This window comes from Centrocercus urophasianus, unplaced genomic scaffold (genome assembly GCF_019232065.1).
Source record: "Centrocercus urophasianus isolate 14NV4802_14NV808 unplaced genomic scaffold, USGS_Curo_1.0 seq_13, whole genome shotgun sequence".
Taxonomy (NCBI): Eukaryota; Metazoa; Chordata; class Aves; order Galliformes; family Phasianidae; genus Centrocercus; species Centrocercus urophasianus.
Genome location: NW_024884475.1, coordinates 13,758,887 through 13,773,468, shown reverse-complemented (window position 1 = coordinate 13,773,468; position 14,582 = coordinate 13,758,887). Strand labels below are relative to the sequence as shown.

At 44.1% G+C, this 14,582-nt stretch overlaps 1 protein-coding gene across 2 annotated transcripts in view; it reads left to right on the top strand.

Moving 5' to 3' along the window:
- Window positions 1-1,629: 1,629 nt before the first annotated feature.
- Window positions 1,630-14,582, top strand: part of FBXL5 (F-box and leucine rich repeat protein 5) — a 33,699-nt gene continuing 20,746 nt past the window's right edge. The window contains exon 1 of one of the 2 annotated variants that reach the window (XM_042812437.1): window positions 1,630-1,788. In XM_042812437.1, the coding sequence (XP_042668371.1) occupies window positions 1,654-1,788 (135 nt within the window). In that variant the 5' untranslated portion in view covers window positions 1,630-1,653. Of the gene's footprint in view, window positions 1,789-11,068; window positions 11,166-14,582 lie in introns of those variants that run through there. The other variant, XM_042812438.1, reaches the window with a different exon arrangement.

Here is a 14,582-nt window from a genome sequence, read left to right as displayed (position 1 = left end):
TCTCATGTACCATTGCACTTCAGTGCCATGAACTGTCTGTCCACCTTGCCCCCCAAGCTCCAGCAGTTCACAGTGGCTGTGGACCACCTGCCCCTTGCTCTTTCCCTCTCTCCTAGAGAAGTCTGCCCATGAAGCAGTCATCAAAATTTGAAGCACATCTGCACTGGAGATACTCTAGTTCATAAAGCAAATATTTCTTCAGACTACCATGAAATTCAGCATGTTTATGTTCTGACAGCCTGGAAGATGAGGATGGACACGTTCTCTCTTGTTATTTCTGCAACACGTGAGCAGTAACTTCCAGCAGATGGAAGATTAACAGGTGGGAGCATTAATCCTCTGCTATTACTGAGGCACGAACTGCTGGCAGAAGAACCCCAGTTCTGTGTGATCTCATGTTTTAGGCTTTAAAATATGACTTTGGAAATGCCCATATTAGCAAGCAATATGCTTCACAAAACGCTTTTCTTGAGTGTTTGCATTTTTGGTTCATAAATTCAACCTAGAGCAGTAACCCCAAAGTCTGCCCTGTGCCCCTGTATGCGATACTCCTCTATGCAAGAAATGTGCCTACCGGACCCAAAAGCAGAGCTCTGTGTACTAGCCAGGGAGAAATACAGCTGTGTGCTGGGTGGCTAGTTGTGTAATACCTCTGTTTTGCCTTCCTTCCCTTCTCTTGTGTAACTGCTATTTTCTCAGAGGCTTGCATAAAGCTAATCTTCCAAAATTTGTACACCTTTGTCAAATACGATTAAATAGGTCAACATGTTCAAAAGTTCTTGAAGCGGAAAGGATGAATAGAAAAGGCAACACCCAACACTGCAATTGCTTAAGATCATTTCCTCAGATAAAGAACTGAAGGGATTATCGCTTTGGGCGATCGAGATAACCCAGATCACCTGTCCTCTCTTCTCCTTTTGTTACCTCCTGATTTTACAATCGGTGACTTCACACTGTTCCCAATAGCTGGCACACTGACGCGTACTGGGCTAAAACGCAGGTGTGCTTTCACCCAAAAGATTTCAATTTACGGACGGTTCATCGGTTCCATTAGCAGTTCGCTGCTCGCTTGGCACAGCCACGGCAGCCCGGCCGGGACGCACCGCGCTCTTCACACGCACTGCCTCACCCGCCCACCCCCTCTCCCTTCCTCACGCATCGTCTCAGCACCTGTTCATTCTTCAGGAGTGAGAAGCCAGCTTTATTTCGTATAAACGCACAACGATTTTTTATTTAACAGTAGATTTAAGGAGCGCCGATTGCAGCACGTGAGACGCGCGCCAGGCTCCCGAGCTAGCCGTCACACGGCGCGCCCGCGCAGCCCGGCAGCACTTGGAGCCGCTTCCACAGCTCTGGTCAACCGCTGTGCGCACAGCAGGTCTGGCTGGAAACACAGACCAGCCGCTCTGCCCTCAAGCGCAGCTGGCGCCAGCCAGGCCCCGCAGCCGAACGACGAGGAACTCGCCGCGCAGAGACAAAACCGACCCGCCCCGAAGCGGGGTATGAGGCAACGCCTCGCCTTCGAAGCAGCCGCCGCCTCTCACCGCGCACGCGCGTAGCGCAGCCGCCAGCAACCGCGCCGGAGCTGGCGGGGCGGCTGCGGTCACGTGGCGCCAGGCCCGGTGGGGCGCCCTCCGCGCACGCGCGGGGCGGATGTTAGCGCCGCCGTTAGTGCTGCCAGCGCCCGGGCTCTATGGGGAGAACATGGCTCCCTTCCCTGAGGAGGTGGACGTCTTCTCGGCTCCGCACTGGCGGATGAAGCAGCTCGTGGGGCTTTACTGCGACAAGGTAGAGAGCGGGCGGGCCGGGAGCGGCGGCGGCCTTTAGCCCGCTCCTTGGAGGGGCAGATTGAGCGAGTGCGCAGCTGTCAGCGCGCCGGCCCCGCTGCGCCTGTAAGGGGGAGCTGCCGCGGGCTGCCCTGGGCTGCCCCTCCTCCGCGCTCCGCAGCGCCCACCGCCTGCCGCGCCGCGGGCCGTGCTGTGTGGCTTGGAGGGGCCCGGCCGTGGGGCGGGGGCGGCGGCCCTGTGCGTGTCCGTGTGTCCGTGAGCGCGCCCACCGGCAGCCGGCACGCAGCGCTTCGTTTCGATGGGTTTTTAATCTACGAGTGGCTGAGGATGCCCGGGCAGCGCCGTGTGCGTGCTCCTGGTTTCACTGCGCGCACAAAGCATCGAGGCGGCTGGCAGCAGCCCAGTGCGTCACCTACAAGGCGAACTTCGCGTGTAATGGGAGCTTCGGGCGGTACTTGCGAGCTCGCGGTCCCGCCTGCAGGAGCGGTGCCTCCATCGCAGGCCGGCAGCTGTTCTGTGTGGTTTCAAGCGCCGGGCAGCGTTTGGGATGAAGGTGAGGCTACGTGGAGGCAGCCCGCTGCCGCACCGGGGTGAGCAGGCCTCGCCTCCTCCCGCAGTGCTCCACGTGTGCCGCGCCGGGCTTCCGCGTGGCCCTCCGCTGGGCTCCTTCGCTTCGCTGAATGCCGGCAGCTTTCTGCTCTGCTGGCTGAGCTCTGCAGGAGGGCTGCGGGGAAGGCCGGGCGAGCAGTTCGACTTTGCCTTTTTGCTCTGAGCGCCGCTGAGTTTTGTGGGTTTTTTGTTTGTTTTTGTGTCTGCCTGAAAGTTTATGCTGCTGTACCGTAGTAGCGTTTAGACAAGGAAGCAGACACTTAATATACAAATTATCATAGCAAAGTGCAAGGTTTTGCACTTGGGCCGGAGGAATCCCAGGCATCCATACAAATTGGAAGGAGCGGTCCTTGAGTGCAGCCCTGTGAAGGACCTGGGGATCCTGGTGGATGAAAAACTTAACATGAGCCAGCAATGTGCCCTTGCAGCTCGAAAGGCAAATGGGATCCTGGGCTCCCTCAAAAGATGGGTGGCCAGCAGGGACAGGGAGGTGATTGTCCCCCTCTACTTGGCTCTTGTGAGGCCCCATCTGGAGTACTGTATCCAGATCTCGTGCCTCCAGTAGAAGAAAGTCAGGGAGCTGTGGGAGAGGATCCAGAGGAGAGCCACGAAGGTGATCAGGGGACTGGAGCCCCTCCCCTGTGAAGACAGGCTGAGGGAGCTGTGCTTGTTCAGCCTGGAGAAAAGAAGGCTGTGGGGTGACCTCATTGCAGCCTTTCAGTACCTAAAGGAATCAACTCTTCGAGGGGGTAGATAACAACAGGACAAGGAGAAATGATTTTAAGTTGAGGGAGGGAAGATTTAGTTTGGATGTCAGGAGGAGGTTCTTTGTGATGCTGGAACAGGCTGCCCAGAGAGGTTGTGGATGCCCTGTCCATCCCTGGAGGTGTTCAAGGCCAGATTGGATGGGTCCCTGGGCAGCCTGGTCTAGTGTAAAATGTGGAGGTTGGTGGCCCTGCCTAGGGCAGGGCAGTTCGGGATTCATGATCCTTGAGGTCCCTTCCAACCCAGGTCTTTCTGTGACAACTGGGACTCTTCACCCCACCCCTTACCAGGGTGCAAACCATGTTGCTGTCAGGACTGCCCGATATTGTAGACATTTGCTGATATTCCTTGTTGGTTTGTGTTTTTTGTTTTTTGGTTTTTTTTTTTTTTTCTGTTCCCTAGATGTGTATTTCTGTTGCTTTGAACATTCCACAAAGTTGTAATCAAGTTTACCATGCTTTCCTAAAAGTAAAACTAAATGGACAAGAAGGTCAGTTTTTGTAAGTGCTAACACGTTGGTTAAAACTGCTTAGTCTGCAACAAAGGTAATCTCATTTTCTAATTCTTTTCGTGTAGGAGTGTGCTTGCTTGTTTCCTTTTCCCTGAAATAAGTGTAAGCATGAATGTGGATGAGGATTCATCTATTAATTTATTTTACAAGCATCAATTTTTGCATCCTTTAGCCCTGTTTTGGAATGTGAAGCTATGCCTGGCCCATGACCCCACTGTTTGAATTAATCTATATCAGGAAAAAATCTGTGAGCTGTTTGACTTCCTTTGTGTGACCGAGATGCTGTAATTAGATAAGACATTAGTTCTGCTTACGTCTTAATTATAATCTGTAAAGCTGTTTTCTTCATAAGTTCAGATTATCCTTGAGGGGTCTTGAGTTTTGTGAATTTTATATTGTGTGCTGTTCTTCAGGCAGTGTTCCTGTGCACTGCAGTATAGCTGTTATCAGTCAGCGTCTTATTCCACCAAATGTTAAGGGTGAGTTGGGTACATCTGTGCTTTTCAGTGAATTATCTGTAAGATTACTAATAGGTAGAGTATGCAGGTACCTAAATAATGCCTTAGGACTGAGACACAGTTTGGTTTGGTTTTCCAGAATTCAGCGTGTGACAGAAAAGTGAATCGGACGTGTAAGAAGTTTGATGTGTCTGGAAAGTTATCCCATTTTCTTATTTGTTGGTAGCAGAGATCTGTGCGTGCCTTTGCTGCATCGTCAGATGTATTTCAGCTGCGTTGTACGCTGTACCATGGACTTAATTAGCAAGAATAACCAAAGTTCTGTTTTGTAAGGAAACCCACAAAACAGTCGGACCTGTCATGTGCTGTGGTGAGTCCTGTGAGAGTGTACGCCCTGCAGGGAGCCGAGTGCTGGTGTAGATTGTATAGTTGAAATGGTTTCATAACGCCTGACATCATCTTTGCCACAAATAGAGCAGTGTTTTCTCATCTCTAGTGAGATACTGTAGTCACCCCCTCCATCTTGGTTACCTGTTTTCTGACCTGAGTAAATATCCACCGCGCTGTATGGCATAGGTCACGCATTCTGTACCGCAGTGTTTGTTTTTGTGGGGGTGCCTGAATGACTTCCAGTGGCAGCTGAAGCTGTACCTGACTGGTGCTACTTGTAAGTGTGTGCCTGTCTAGTTCCCATCAGTGCTTGAAGTGACTCACTGTGGTTTTATGCTGGTTGAAAACAATTTCTTTTTTCAAGCAGGGTAATTTTTCTGCTGATACTGAGCTGCCAGATGAGTCCTGAAGCCCATGCGAGGCAGATGGTGGGACTGTCGCAGCCAGCAGTGAGGTTGGCTTAAGCTGCTGTGAAACCTCTGCCTAATGATGCCTACTTTTTCCTGAAATCGGTTGTGCAAGATGAATCACTGCTGTCCGTGAGTTGAGCTGGTGTTGGATGTTACTCTGCAGTCTTTTTTCCTAACAGTTGCATAGTGGCTTTGAACTTCGTGTATCGTTATGCTTTCCTGAAGACTGACACTTGAATTTCCTTTCATTAGTCTCATGAGAGTAATTTATCTCTGGGATGTAGTAGTTTGCACTGACCCGAATCCATGTATCTGCATCCAGTAGAGACCATGTCTGTTGTTGCAGTACGCATTGTGTTTCCAAAACCACAGAATGCACTGCTTGCAGGTTGTTACTTTACTGGCTTTCCTGCTTTTCACGCTGTAGCTGAAAGTACCGTATCTGTCGTGAGACAGTGGAGATTTCAGCTGACTGTGTCTTAGAAATCCCATTCTGGTTTAGCTGGGAACATTGATAGGTATGATTTGAGATCACTGTTGCCCAGTGTGTGACACAGCGTGTGGTTTTCTGGAGTTTGTTGGAAGGCTGTAAAACAAGAAAATATCAAAAAGCCTTAAGAGAAATCACGGCCTGTAACATGCGTTGTATCGTCTTCCTCTTAAGTAGTTTGGTTGTCTTATCAAAAGGAAATCGGATTATATTTTCTAAACAAGTCCTTGCTGGCTGAATGTTTCTTTATTAGCTTCAAGCTCAGGGCTGCTTCAGCAGCAGACTCTGCTGCACACTTTGAATATAATTTTGGCTGTGCCTATCACAGATGAGAACACCTCTATGGGATTTGTACTCATGGTTCTGTCATGGTGTTACTGCAGCTGAAGAGTGTGCTGTCTTAAGCAGGAGTTCAGACCTTGCTGAGAAGAATGTGATAAATTACCCAGTACATTTTTTTTGGGGGGGGGATAAAGGGGGGGAGAGGAAGTAGGATGAAAAATTATGCTCTGAATCCTGTAGTGCTGTGTTGGCTTTTGATAACTGTATCTGAAGTCTTTATGCCTGCCTCACAAAAATCAGCGTGAGACTTCAGAGCGTGCGTGGCTGTAATGGCTGGCTGCTTCTGTGAGGGTGGATTGCTGTGAACACCCTCCTGGCCCCTTGGTGAGCAGCTGGGCACAGGAGTGAGAGGTGATGGAGTACAGGTGGCTCCTGAGAGGTCAGCCGAGCCCAGAACGGGGTTGTCAGTGTGGGAGGAGGGAAAAGGGCTGTCCACTGAACTTCTGTGTTAATAACTCAGCTATATTGTGCAACCTTGGGTGTTGGGTCAGATGCATCAGAGGTCATTTTTATGTTAGCCTAACTTCAGGCTTCTGTAACTTCAACTTTCTACAGACAATCTCTGCAGTTGTTTCTAGTGATACAGTAATTACTTTGGCTAGTTCTTCCAGAGAATTTTTGTCATGTTCTGCTGACTTGCTCTGATTGAACTTGTATAAATATTTAACGAGTACTTCTTTTTCTTGCCTGTTCTTCCCACTCCTTGCAAACTAATTGCCATAAATGTTTTGTCCTAATTCATGAAATTAATAACTTCATTAACTTCTTTGTGAAGACTAAAGTAAATATAACATTACATTTTGCCATTGTAGTATTTGGGACATTGCTGTTAAATATTATATTTAGGTGTATGTAATGGTATTTACTTTAATCTAAGCGTATGTAAAGTCTTTCACTGTTCTTTTTTTGTCCTCTGGTACTTATGGCTGAGTATTATTTGTGTTCTAAGCCCTATTCTGCTACTTAAAGGATTCTTTTCTTAAAATTCATCTAGCTAAAAACTTCCTTTTGTTTCCTGATAATTATTTCTTTTGATAATACAAATATCTTTCACCTTTAGAGCTATTGAAATGCTGATAAATGTGCTTTCTGAGCTTCAATCATTTCTCTGCTGCAAGCTTTCCACTCTGCTCAAGTGAACAAACAGGTTTTAAGTGCTAAAGTTTATGCTATTACAACAAGAATATTACAAATGAACTGTGTTAAGAGTGAAAAATACCCCTAAATCAACCAGATTTAATATTGTAAAGCATTGATTGGGGAATTAGGTGGACCAGGTTATGGCAACAGCTTTTATGACAGAGGGAATCTGAAAAATGAAGCACTGAACGTTTTGACTTCCTGCTTTCAAGTCAGAAGTGTTTTTTGCTTGATGCCATGAAGAACAGAAAAACTCTTCCATGAAAATAGGTCTGTTTCTAGTTAAAAAAAAAGATTAAACTTTTGGTTTACTTCTGAAATATCTTTTCAGTGTTTCCAAACATTGTCGTTTGTTTTTTTTACTGCTTGTTCAAATATGAGTCTGTTGATTTAAAAAGTTGTAGTATTTGGTTATTACCAATTAATGTTTTGATGCGTCAAGGACCTGCTTTCACTCTACCTAGATTTAGCATGAGTAAACAGCTAATGAGGATCTTCAGTGTTAATAAGATGCAAATGATCAACTGTTTTGTCATCCTCCCAGACAGAAAGTGGGAGGAAATGCCTTCCTTCTTCCTAGATGGGATGGAATTAAGCCTCCATGTCCAGAGATGTGTGAGCAGCTTGCTGTCCATGCCTCTGAGTTCCTCATCAGAGACTCCACCAGTCCTCTTTCCATCTTAGCTTTAGATTCTCAATAATTCAGTAACTTCCCACTACACCTACCGGGAAGTTGCAGCTCTGGACTAATTTTTCACACAGAAGAGTATTCTCAAGGTGAATCTGGAAATCACTGTGTTTTAAATGACTGCTGTTAAACACATTTTAAGTGAAGTGCCAGAGGGTGTACGGAATGGGAGATAACTGTGTGTGAGTCTTTTCAGGCCTGCGTAATCATTTCAGCCCTCTTGTCAGGACAATTGTAAGTACCACAAACCTTCTAGCTCTTTATTATTGGATGTTTCACTGCCTTGTCTCTCTTTTTTGCTTTCCTAAAAACATATCCCTAAGCTTTTTCTTACACCAGACTTTTTCTGGTCTCAGCCCCTACTTTTGCCTTTGAATAGCAGGGGGGAAAAAAGTTTTCTGTTCAGTCTTCACATGTAGCTACAATCTTTTGTGCTTTTTTCCAGCCTGCTGTGGATAGCAATAATAAGCCACTTTTGCCTTCTTCTTTCTTAAGAAACCATTTATTAATTTCCTATTTCGTGGCACAAAACCAACAAAACAAAAAATGTAAAAAACAAAGAAACAAAAAAAAAAGCCCACCTGATGCCTTCTAAGAAGCTTGAGACTGTAGTTGGTGTGTATATATAGGGGTTATGTGGTTACCTGGGGATGTGTGTGGTCATTTCTGAAACAACTAAATAAATAGAGTATAAGCTGTAATTCTTCAGAGACTTCTGGCTCTTTTTGTTTACATTTAGAGTCCAAAATAAATTTTTCCACTGTTCACTGGGAATTGCAGTGAGTATAACACAGGGAGACAAAGGTGTTTTTGCTGTTTGTCGTTTGTGAGTTATTGCGGCTAGAGAGTGTTTGGGGAGGGGGAGGGAGGAGAGAGAGAGCCTAAACCTTTGATTTGCTCTTAGGAGTTTAGATCCTGACAGAAGGACAAAAAGCAATGTCTTATTAGGAATCTACCAATATGAGAGTATAAGGTAGGAAAGAAATCTTCTAAGGCACGTCGCATGTATATGAGAAATCCTGTTACGTACCTCTAGAATAGCAGTGTCATTGCAAGTGTTCCTCATGCTTTTGTAAGAGTTCCTTGTTTCATATCTTTACTGGACTTTAATGTTTCTTTGGTTTCTTCTCTGCAAACCTCTGATAACTTCTTGTGGAAACCACATGGTAGTGAAAGTTAAGCTGACTTTCTCTTTGCTTCCCAAGCTGGGTTCTCTGCCTGGGTCTCTGAGGAGACGTGGCACTGTAGCAACTGCCTCCTTGAAAATTCTGATGCAGTCGGTTCTGTGCAGTTACAGATCAGTGTGGAGAGTGCTTGTGATTCCAAAACTTTCTGCTCATGTTTCTTTCATGAAGTTGACTGTGGATGCAGTACAAGAGGGAGATGGAAGACCTTGTTACAAATGGAAATACTGCATTTTTTTCAACCTCTGCTATGTTCTTATGCCTGGCCTTTATCAGCTTGACCTCAGACTCTCAAAATACAGAGTACAAAACTACATGCCCCGTTGGCTGTGCTCTCAGCAGGAAAAAAAAGACTTTTGTTACAAGATCCTTGTGTTAATACTGTTTCATCAAAACCTCTTTCAAGACTGTAGTTCTGCTACAGAACAGCTGATGAGTTTATATAGAGAACAGGATTATACAGAACAAGTCAGGCAGGCTTCTGAAAGTTTGGTATTTCTTTTGTTTTTCCTTGGGCTGGGCCAGATCCGATCCTGTCCTGTCTGCCTTAGTAATTGTCATTATTTTGGATTGACCTACGGGCAAGAGATGGACCCTGGGTAATAAAACCTGTATTACTGCTCTGATTGAAGGCTTTATATATGTGAAAAGCTGGATCATGAAGTAGTTTAGCTAATTATCTTACAGTTCACGTCATGCGCCTCTGCATAAGGAATAAGCCAGTGATCAGGTGATCCTGAGAGTGCAGTGATCTTGGTAGGCTGCCTCAGCAGTTCCGTCTTCCTTGGGGACAGCACTGACTGAGTCTAAGGACAGACTTTGTGGCTGGATGCTGCTGCAGACTGCCACTCCGAGCAGGTGAAAAACGAACCTGCTAAAAAGGTGCAGCTTCTTGGATGGGTAAACTGATTGGGTTTGTCCTGCAGCTGTGTAATTGCCAGAGAATATTCCAGGGAAGGGCTAGGAATGTGCAGCTGGAAGCCATGGCAGGGCTGCTGCTTCCAGGTGCGTCTTCATCTGTCCCACCCTCTAATTATAAGCGGATTAAGTGCAGTGTGAAACTGCATGCTCTTGGTATTGATGCAGACACACCTTGTTCTAATCTTTGTTCCCCCAGTTTACTTGCTCATAAAATTGAGTTAATCTCTGCAGCATCCAAGTTTCTATGTTCTGAGTGTTAGTGCTGTGATGTAAGTGCTAATGCTTAAAAATATGAGAGAGTGAAGCACGACTGACTGGGGATGCCATGTTGTCTTTTTTCCCCCCAGTACTTTTCTGCTGTAAAAATGCTGGTGTTTCTTTTTGTTTTTTTTTTTTCTATTTAAACCAGTTGATCTAAGAGTGGGGTGGTAGTTTTTATTCTGCAAGGTACTTTCTCCTTGCCCGTTGATTGCATGCTGGGGAGTTCTTAAGGAAGAAGTTCCTGAAAGGAACTAAATGCTATATTTTGTTCAGTGACTGAACTGCTGTGCAGTTGAAGCAGTCTTCAGCTTATTTATTTGTTCACAGCATCCATCCACTATGCCTAGAAATAGCTCTGTTTCAGATGATAATGAAATGAAGTGACGTAGAAAGTGCACTCAGTGAATGTAGGGTTTCCTGGCTGTTAAGCTTGCTAGTATTGTCATCTTGTTCTTGGAGCACAAAACTGAAGTGATAGGTAACAGTAAGGAAGAGGAATTGTTTGCTGCCTTTCTGTACAGAAATGTACACTATACACTATGTCAGTGGCTCTGTAGGCCAGCGGAGTTGGGTCCCACCTAAAAATGTCTGAAGTGCGGAGATCTCTTTCAAGTGTAGGTCATCTTTAAATAAATGATTTGAGGTTTAAAAAATGATGTCCATCAAGTGATTTCTTAATTCATTGCCATCCCTTTCTGCAAAGGATGGTTAGAACTACCTGATATTGAATTGATGACAGGATGTGTTTAAATCTTCATCATCGTCTTAACGCACGGCTCTTTCAGCATTGTGGGAAGGTCTATATTTCTGATTTTTATTAAACTCTTCATTTCAGGTATTGTGTTGGCATGTTAGATACAACTAACTCTAGAGGAGAACAGCAGTTTTGTGTCAGCATGTCTGTCTCTGTCACACCATTAGTTGGAATTGATCTGGTATGTTACGTGACTTCACATCACTACTGGCACCGTTGCTGCCCTTAAATTAGTGATGCCTCTCCACAGTTCAAGTGAAACAAAGGTGATAGATAATTTGATAGAGCTCTCCTTAGGGGTTTAAAACAAAGTTCCCATTTAGTTTTAACAGCTGCTGGCTGCTTGTGTACTCCTTTCACAGGTCTGTGAAGCGTATCAGACAGACTTTGGGATGCGACTGACCTCCTGTTGTTTGGCTTGGTGCTCGGGCTGTTTATTGGTTTCTGAAGCTCCAGTATGTAATTCTTAAATGTTACAAACTCCTGGGGGACTCCCGGGGATTTTCTCTTCTAGAATCTGTGATGCTGCTCTTGAATTAGTGTGCATTACGAACAAAAGCAGTCGTGCTGTAGGCTCTGTGTAAGACTTTGAAATGTGGAATTGTCCTTTGGAAAGTGTTATGTTCAAACAATGAGCTCCTGCATCTTTCTAATACCTACAGCTGTGATTGTGAGTTTAGTGCTGCGTGTTTGAAGTCTGCTCGGGCATCACTCATGCTATACTTCATATTTTTACCAGTTGATAAATACAGCGCAGTCCATCTTCTTGATCTTGTGGTGCCCCTAGGACTGTCCATCCGAGTTTGGGCAGGTGGTTTCCTTTTTGTACTACTGGACTACTGCATTGGTTGTGCTCTTGTGTAGAAGAGCGGACCTTGGAGTGGAGCAGCTGCCCTCTGCTAATAGTCTTGGTGCCCATCATAAGACTTCATCAGTCCCACTAATGAAATTACAGATCTAACAGAGTGACTTCGTTGCTAGGCTACCCGTCCTCTGAAAAGCCAATTTTCCTCAGCTTCATCTGACCTTTTTAATCTACCAGTTGCTGATTCAAACACAGACACTAAACACTAAGTTTCAGTATCTTTTTCATGGTTTCTAATCTTCTAGGTATCTACAGGGAGCAGCAGTAGCAGAGGTTAGTGTGCAAGTATTGCGTGTTACAGTGGTTACTGTAACAGTGAGTTTGTGATAGAAGTACTGAAATTGAATGCCCAGATGGGTTCTTTGTTCAAAATTTGCTGATGATGGTCAGTAAAGATTGGAAGTGTTGAGTGCTGAAAAGATTTGAGTCAGGAGGATGATGATACCATTTTGTATCAGAACAAGATTTGTAATTTCTTTTAAACAATGGCAGAATATGTATTTTCTCTGATCTTCAAGTTATACACTTCATCAGTCTTGTTTCAGTTTTTATGTCAATCAGAATGCCAGGTGTTTGGCTGCAAATGGGATTCTTGGGAAAGAGGGTCCTTGGAGCTGACTCCAGGTATTGTGGAACCTTATGGATTCAGCGAGCAGTCACTGATAAATGCTGGATTAGAAAGCAAACTGCATCATCGCTGAAGCCTGAATGATAAGTGGTTGAAAGTGAGGAGTGTTCCTGTGTGTCCTCTGTCCCTTTCCATTGCAGGGGAGCTGGACTAGATGACCTTTAAAGGTCCTTTCCAACTCTACGGCTTCTGTGATTCGATGATTCTGTGCCTTCTGTTTGTCAGTGTGGAAAGCGTAGCCTGCAGTTTCATCTGGTGCCTGTGCTCTGTATGTTGCGTTCTCTGAAGTGGAGAACCGAAATGGGAAGAGGAGCCAAGGTCTTTTCCCATTTTTGTGTGCACAACAACTCGAGCTTCAGATCCAAACACAGTGCATAATTAATGAGTTGATCAGTTGGTCAGTATTTGCTCTAAAAGATACTAAAAAAAAACCCCAAACAACCTTAATATTGTCCTATTTCTCATCTGAATCGAAGCAAAATAAATGTGTTCTCTTAATGGCAGCTGTTCATGTAGTGCACAGTGGGCGCTGCTGCCTGCCAGTTGTGTAAGTGCTTGGCAGATGTCCAGTGCGTTTCAGTTGCATTGCTGCTGGTTGCCAGGAAGTGACAGTGCAGCGTCAGAATGAATAAGTGCGTTTGTCTTGTGTTTCTTAAATACACAAATGGTAGGTGTTGTTTTAGACCTGTGGATTTTATGGCCATATTTGAGGTATGCAAGTATTATATGTGAACATATTTCTCATTTCCATTTCTATTAAAACCCTTTTTTTCTGGAATTATTGTAAACAAAACCACTTCTGAATGCTTCAGTGACATGTTTTCTGAACTAAGTGAAAATATTTGCAGTTTTAGAGTGCTTATTCTTGTATACTGTTACACACAATATGGTATTTTTCCATACTAATTTGACATCCACCAAAGGAAATTGTAGTCTGAAAATGTTATCAGTGGTGACCGTTTGTATGCATGTAAAAATGGATTGCTGTGTTACTTGGATCTTCGTGCTGTCTTCCTCTCTTGGTTCCTGGTCCATGGCAAACCTTTTCTAACGGCTGATCTTACTCTGTGAGTGCTTGGTAGGATCAGGCCTTCCGTATGGGTAGTCCGTAATGAGCCATGCACCCACATGTGCAACAGGTACGCCTGGGAGCGGGGCTGAGTCTTTCAGTTAGCTACCAACCTGGGGAGATTGCACTGATTTCTACCAGGAAATTTTTCTACTCTTGTTTATTTCAGAGTTTCACAAGACTGGTTTATGTTTCTTAAGTACAACTGATTTTACTGCTTCCTCAAACTAATGCTATAATTACTTTCTTCCTTCAATGATAATTTGCTTTAAAAGAAGTTACCATTCTGCTTAGGCAGCGTCCTACGTTCTGTTTATTCACGTGGAATGAGGCAGTTGCCATTGGAAATTGCATGGTTAGATGTAAGCTGAATTTTGGAAACTTAGAAACTCTTTTGAAAACTTGCTTTACTGCTTTTATTCACAACTGCATTGTTAAACTTCTGTGGTTATCTTTGTCATTAGTTTGTTGTAATGTTTCTGAGGCTTGATCTTTTTTTTTTTTTATTTTATTTTATATATATATTTTTTTATTTTATTTTTCTTCCAGAGCTTCTGTTGGGAAATAGGTAGTTGTCATTGGAAGTCAGAGAATTGCAGTTAAGCCCCTTACATGACTGAAACCTTATTCACAAAGCACCACACTGTAGTAAAACTGTTTCGGTAACTTATTTTGGGGAATTAAGAATTGGATGTGGATGGTTGACTGTTTTAATGAATAGTAAGAGGAAAACCCATGATGTATGACTTTCATGTATGAGTTCTTGAAAGTTCTAGAAGGGTTTTGCGTGGAGTTCTTGTCAGCTTCTAGTAACAAATCAAAATGAAATTGCAGGTCAGGCGCGAGGGTTGAAATAGTGACGGATGTTATAAATTACTCACAGAAATCATAATAATGTGACTTGTGCAGTGTTTCAAGTGTCGGTGTTCTGTGCACTTCTGGAAGATGTCCTAAATTATATTTTGTTGCAGTAATTAAATAAATCATGGGGAAGTTTCCTATTAAAATGGAAAACTAGTTTGTATATTCCTACATATGTGTACTTGAATCTGATTTTCATCTGTGCTTGAAAATTTGAAGCTTCCATAGGGTTCATTACCCTCACTTTTGATATCTTTGAAATGAGTTGTTTGAGTTGAATGCTCGCTTCTCATTATTACATGTTCTCTTTTATAAGACAGGGTTTTCAGTTTTTCTGTTGAAAGTAATGGGACCACCAAAGAAATATCTGTCCAAATGATTTAATTTGACTTCGGTATGATCTTCACTGATTTTTTTTTTTTTTTTTTTTTTTTTTTTTTTTTTTTTTT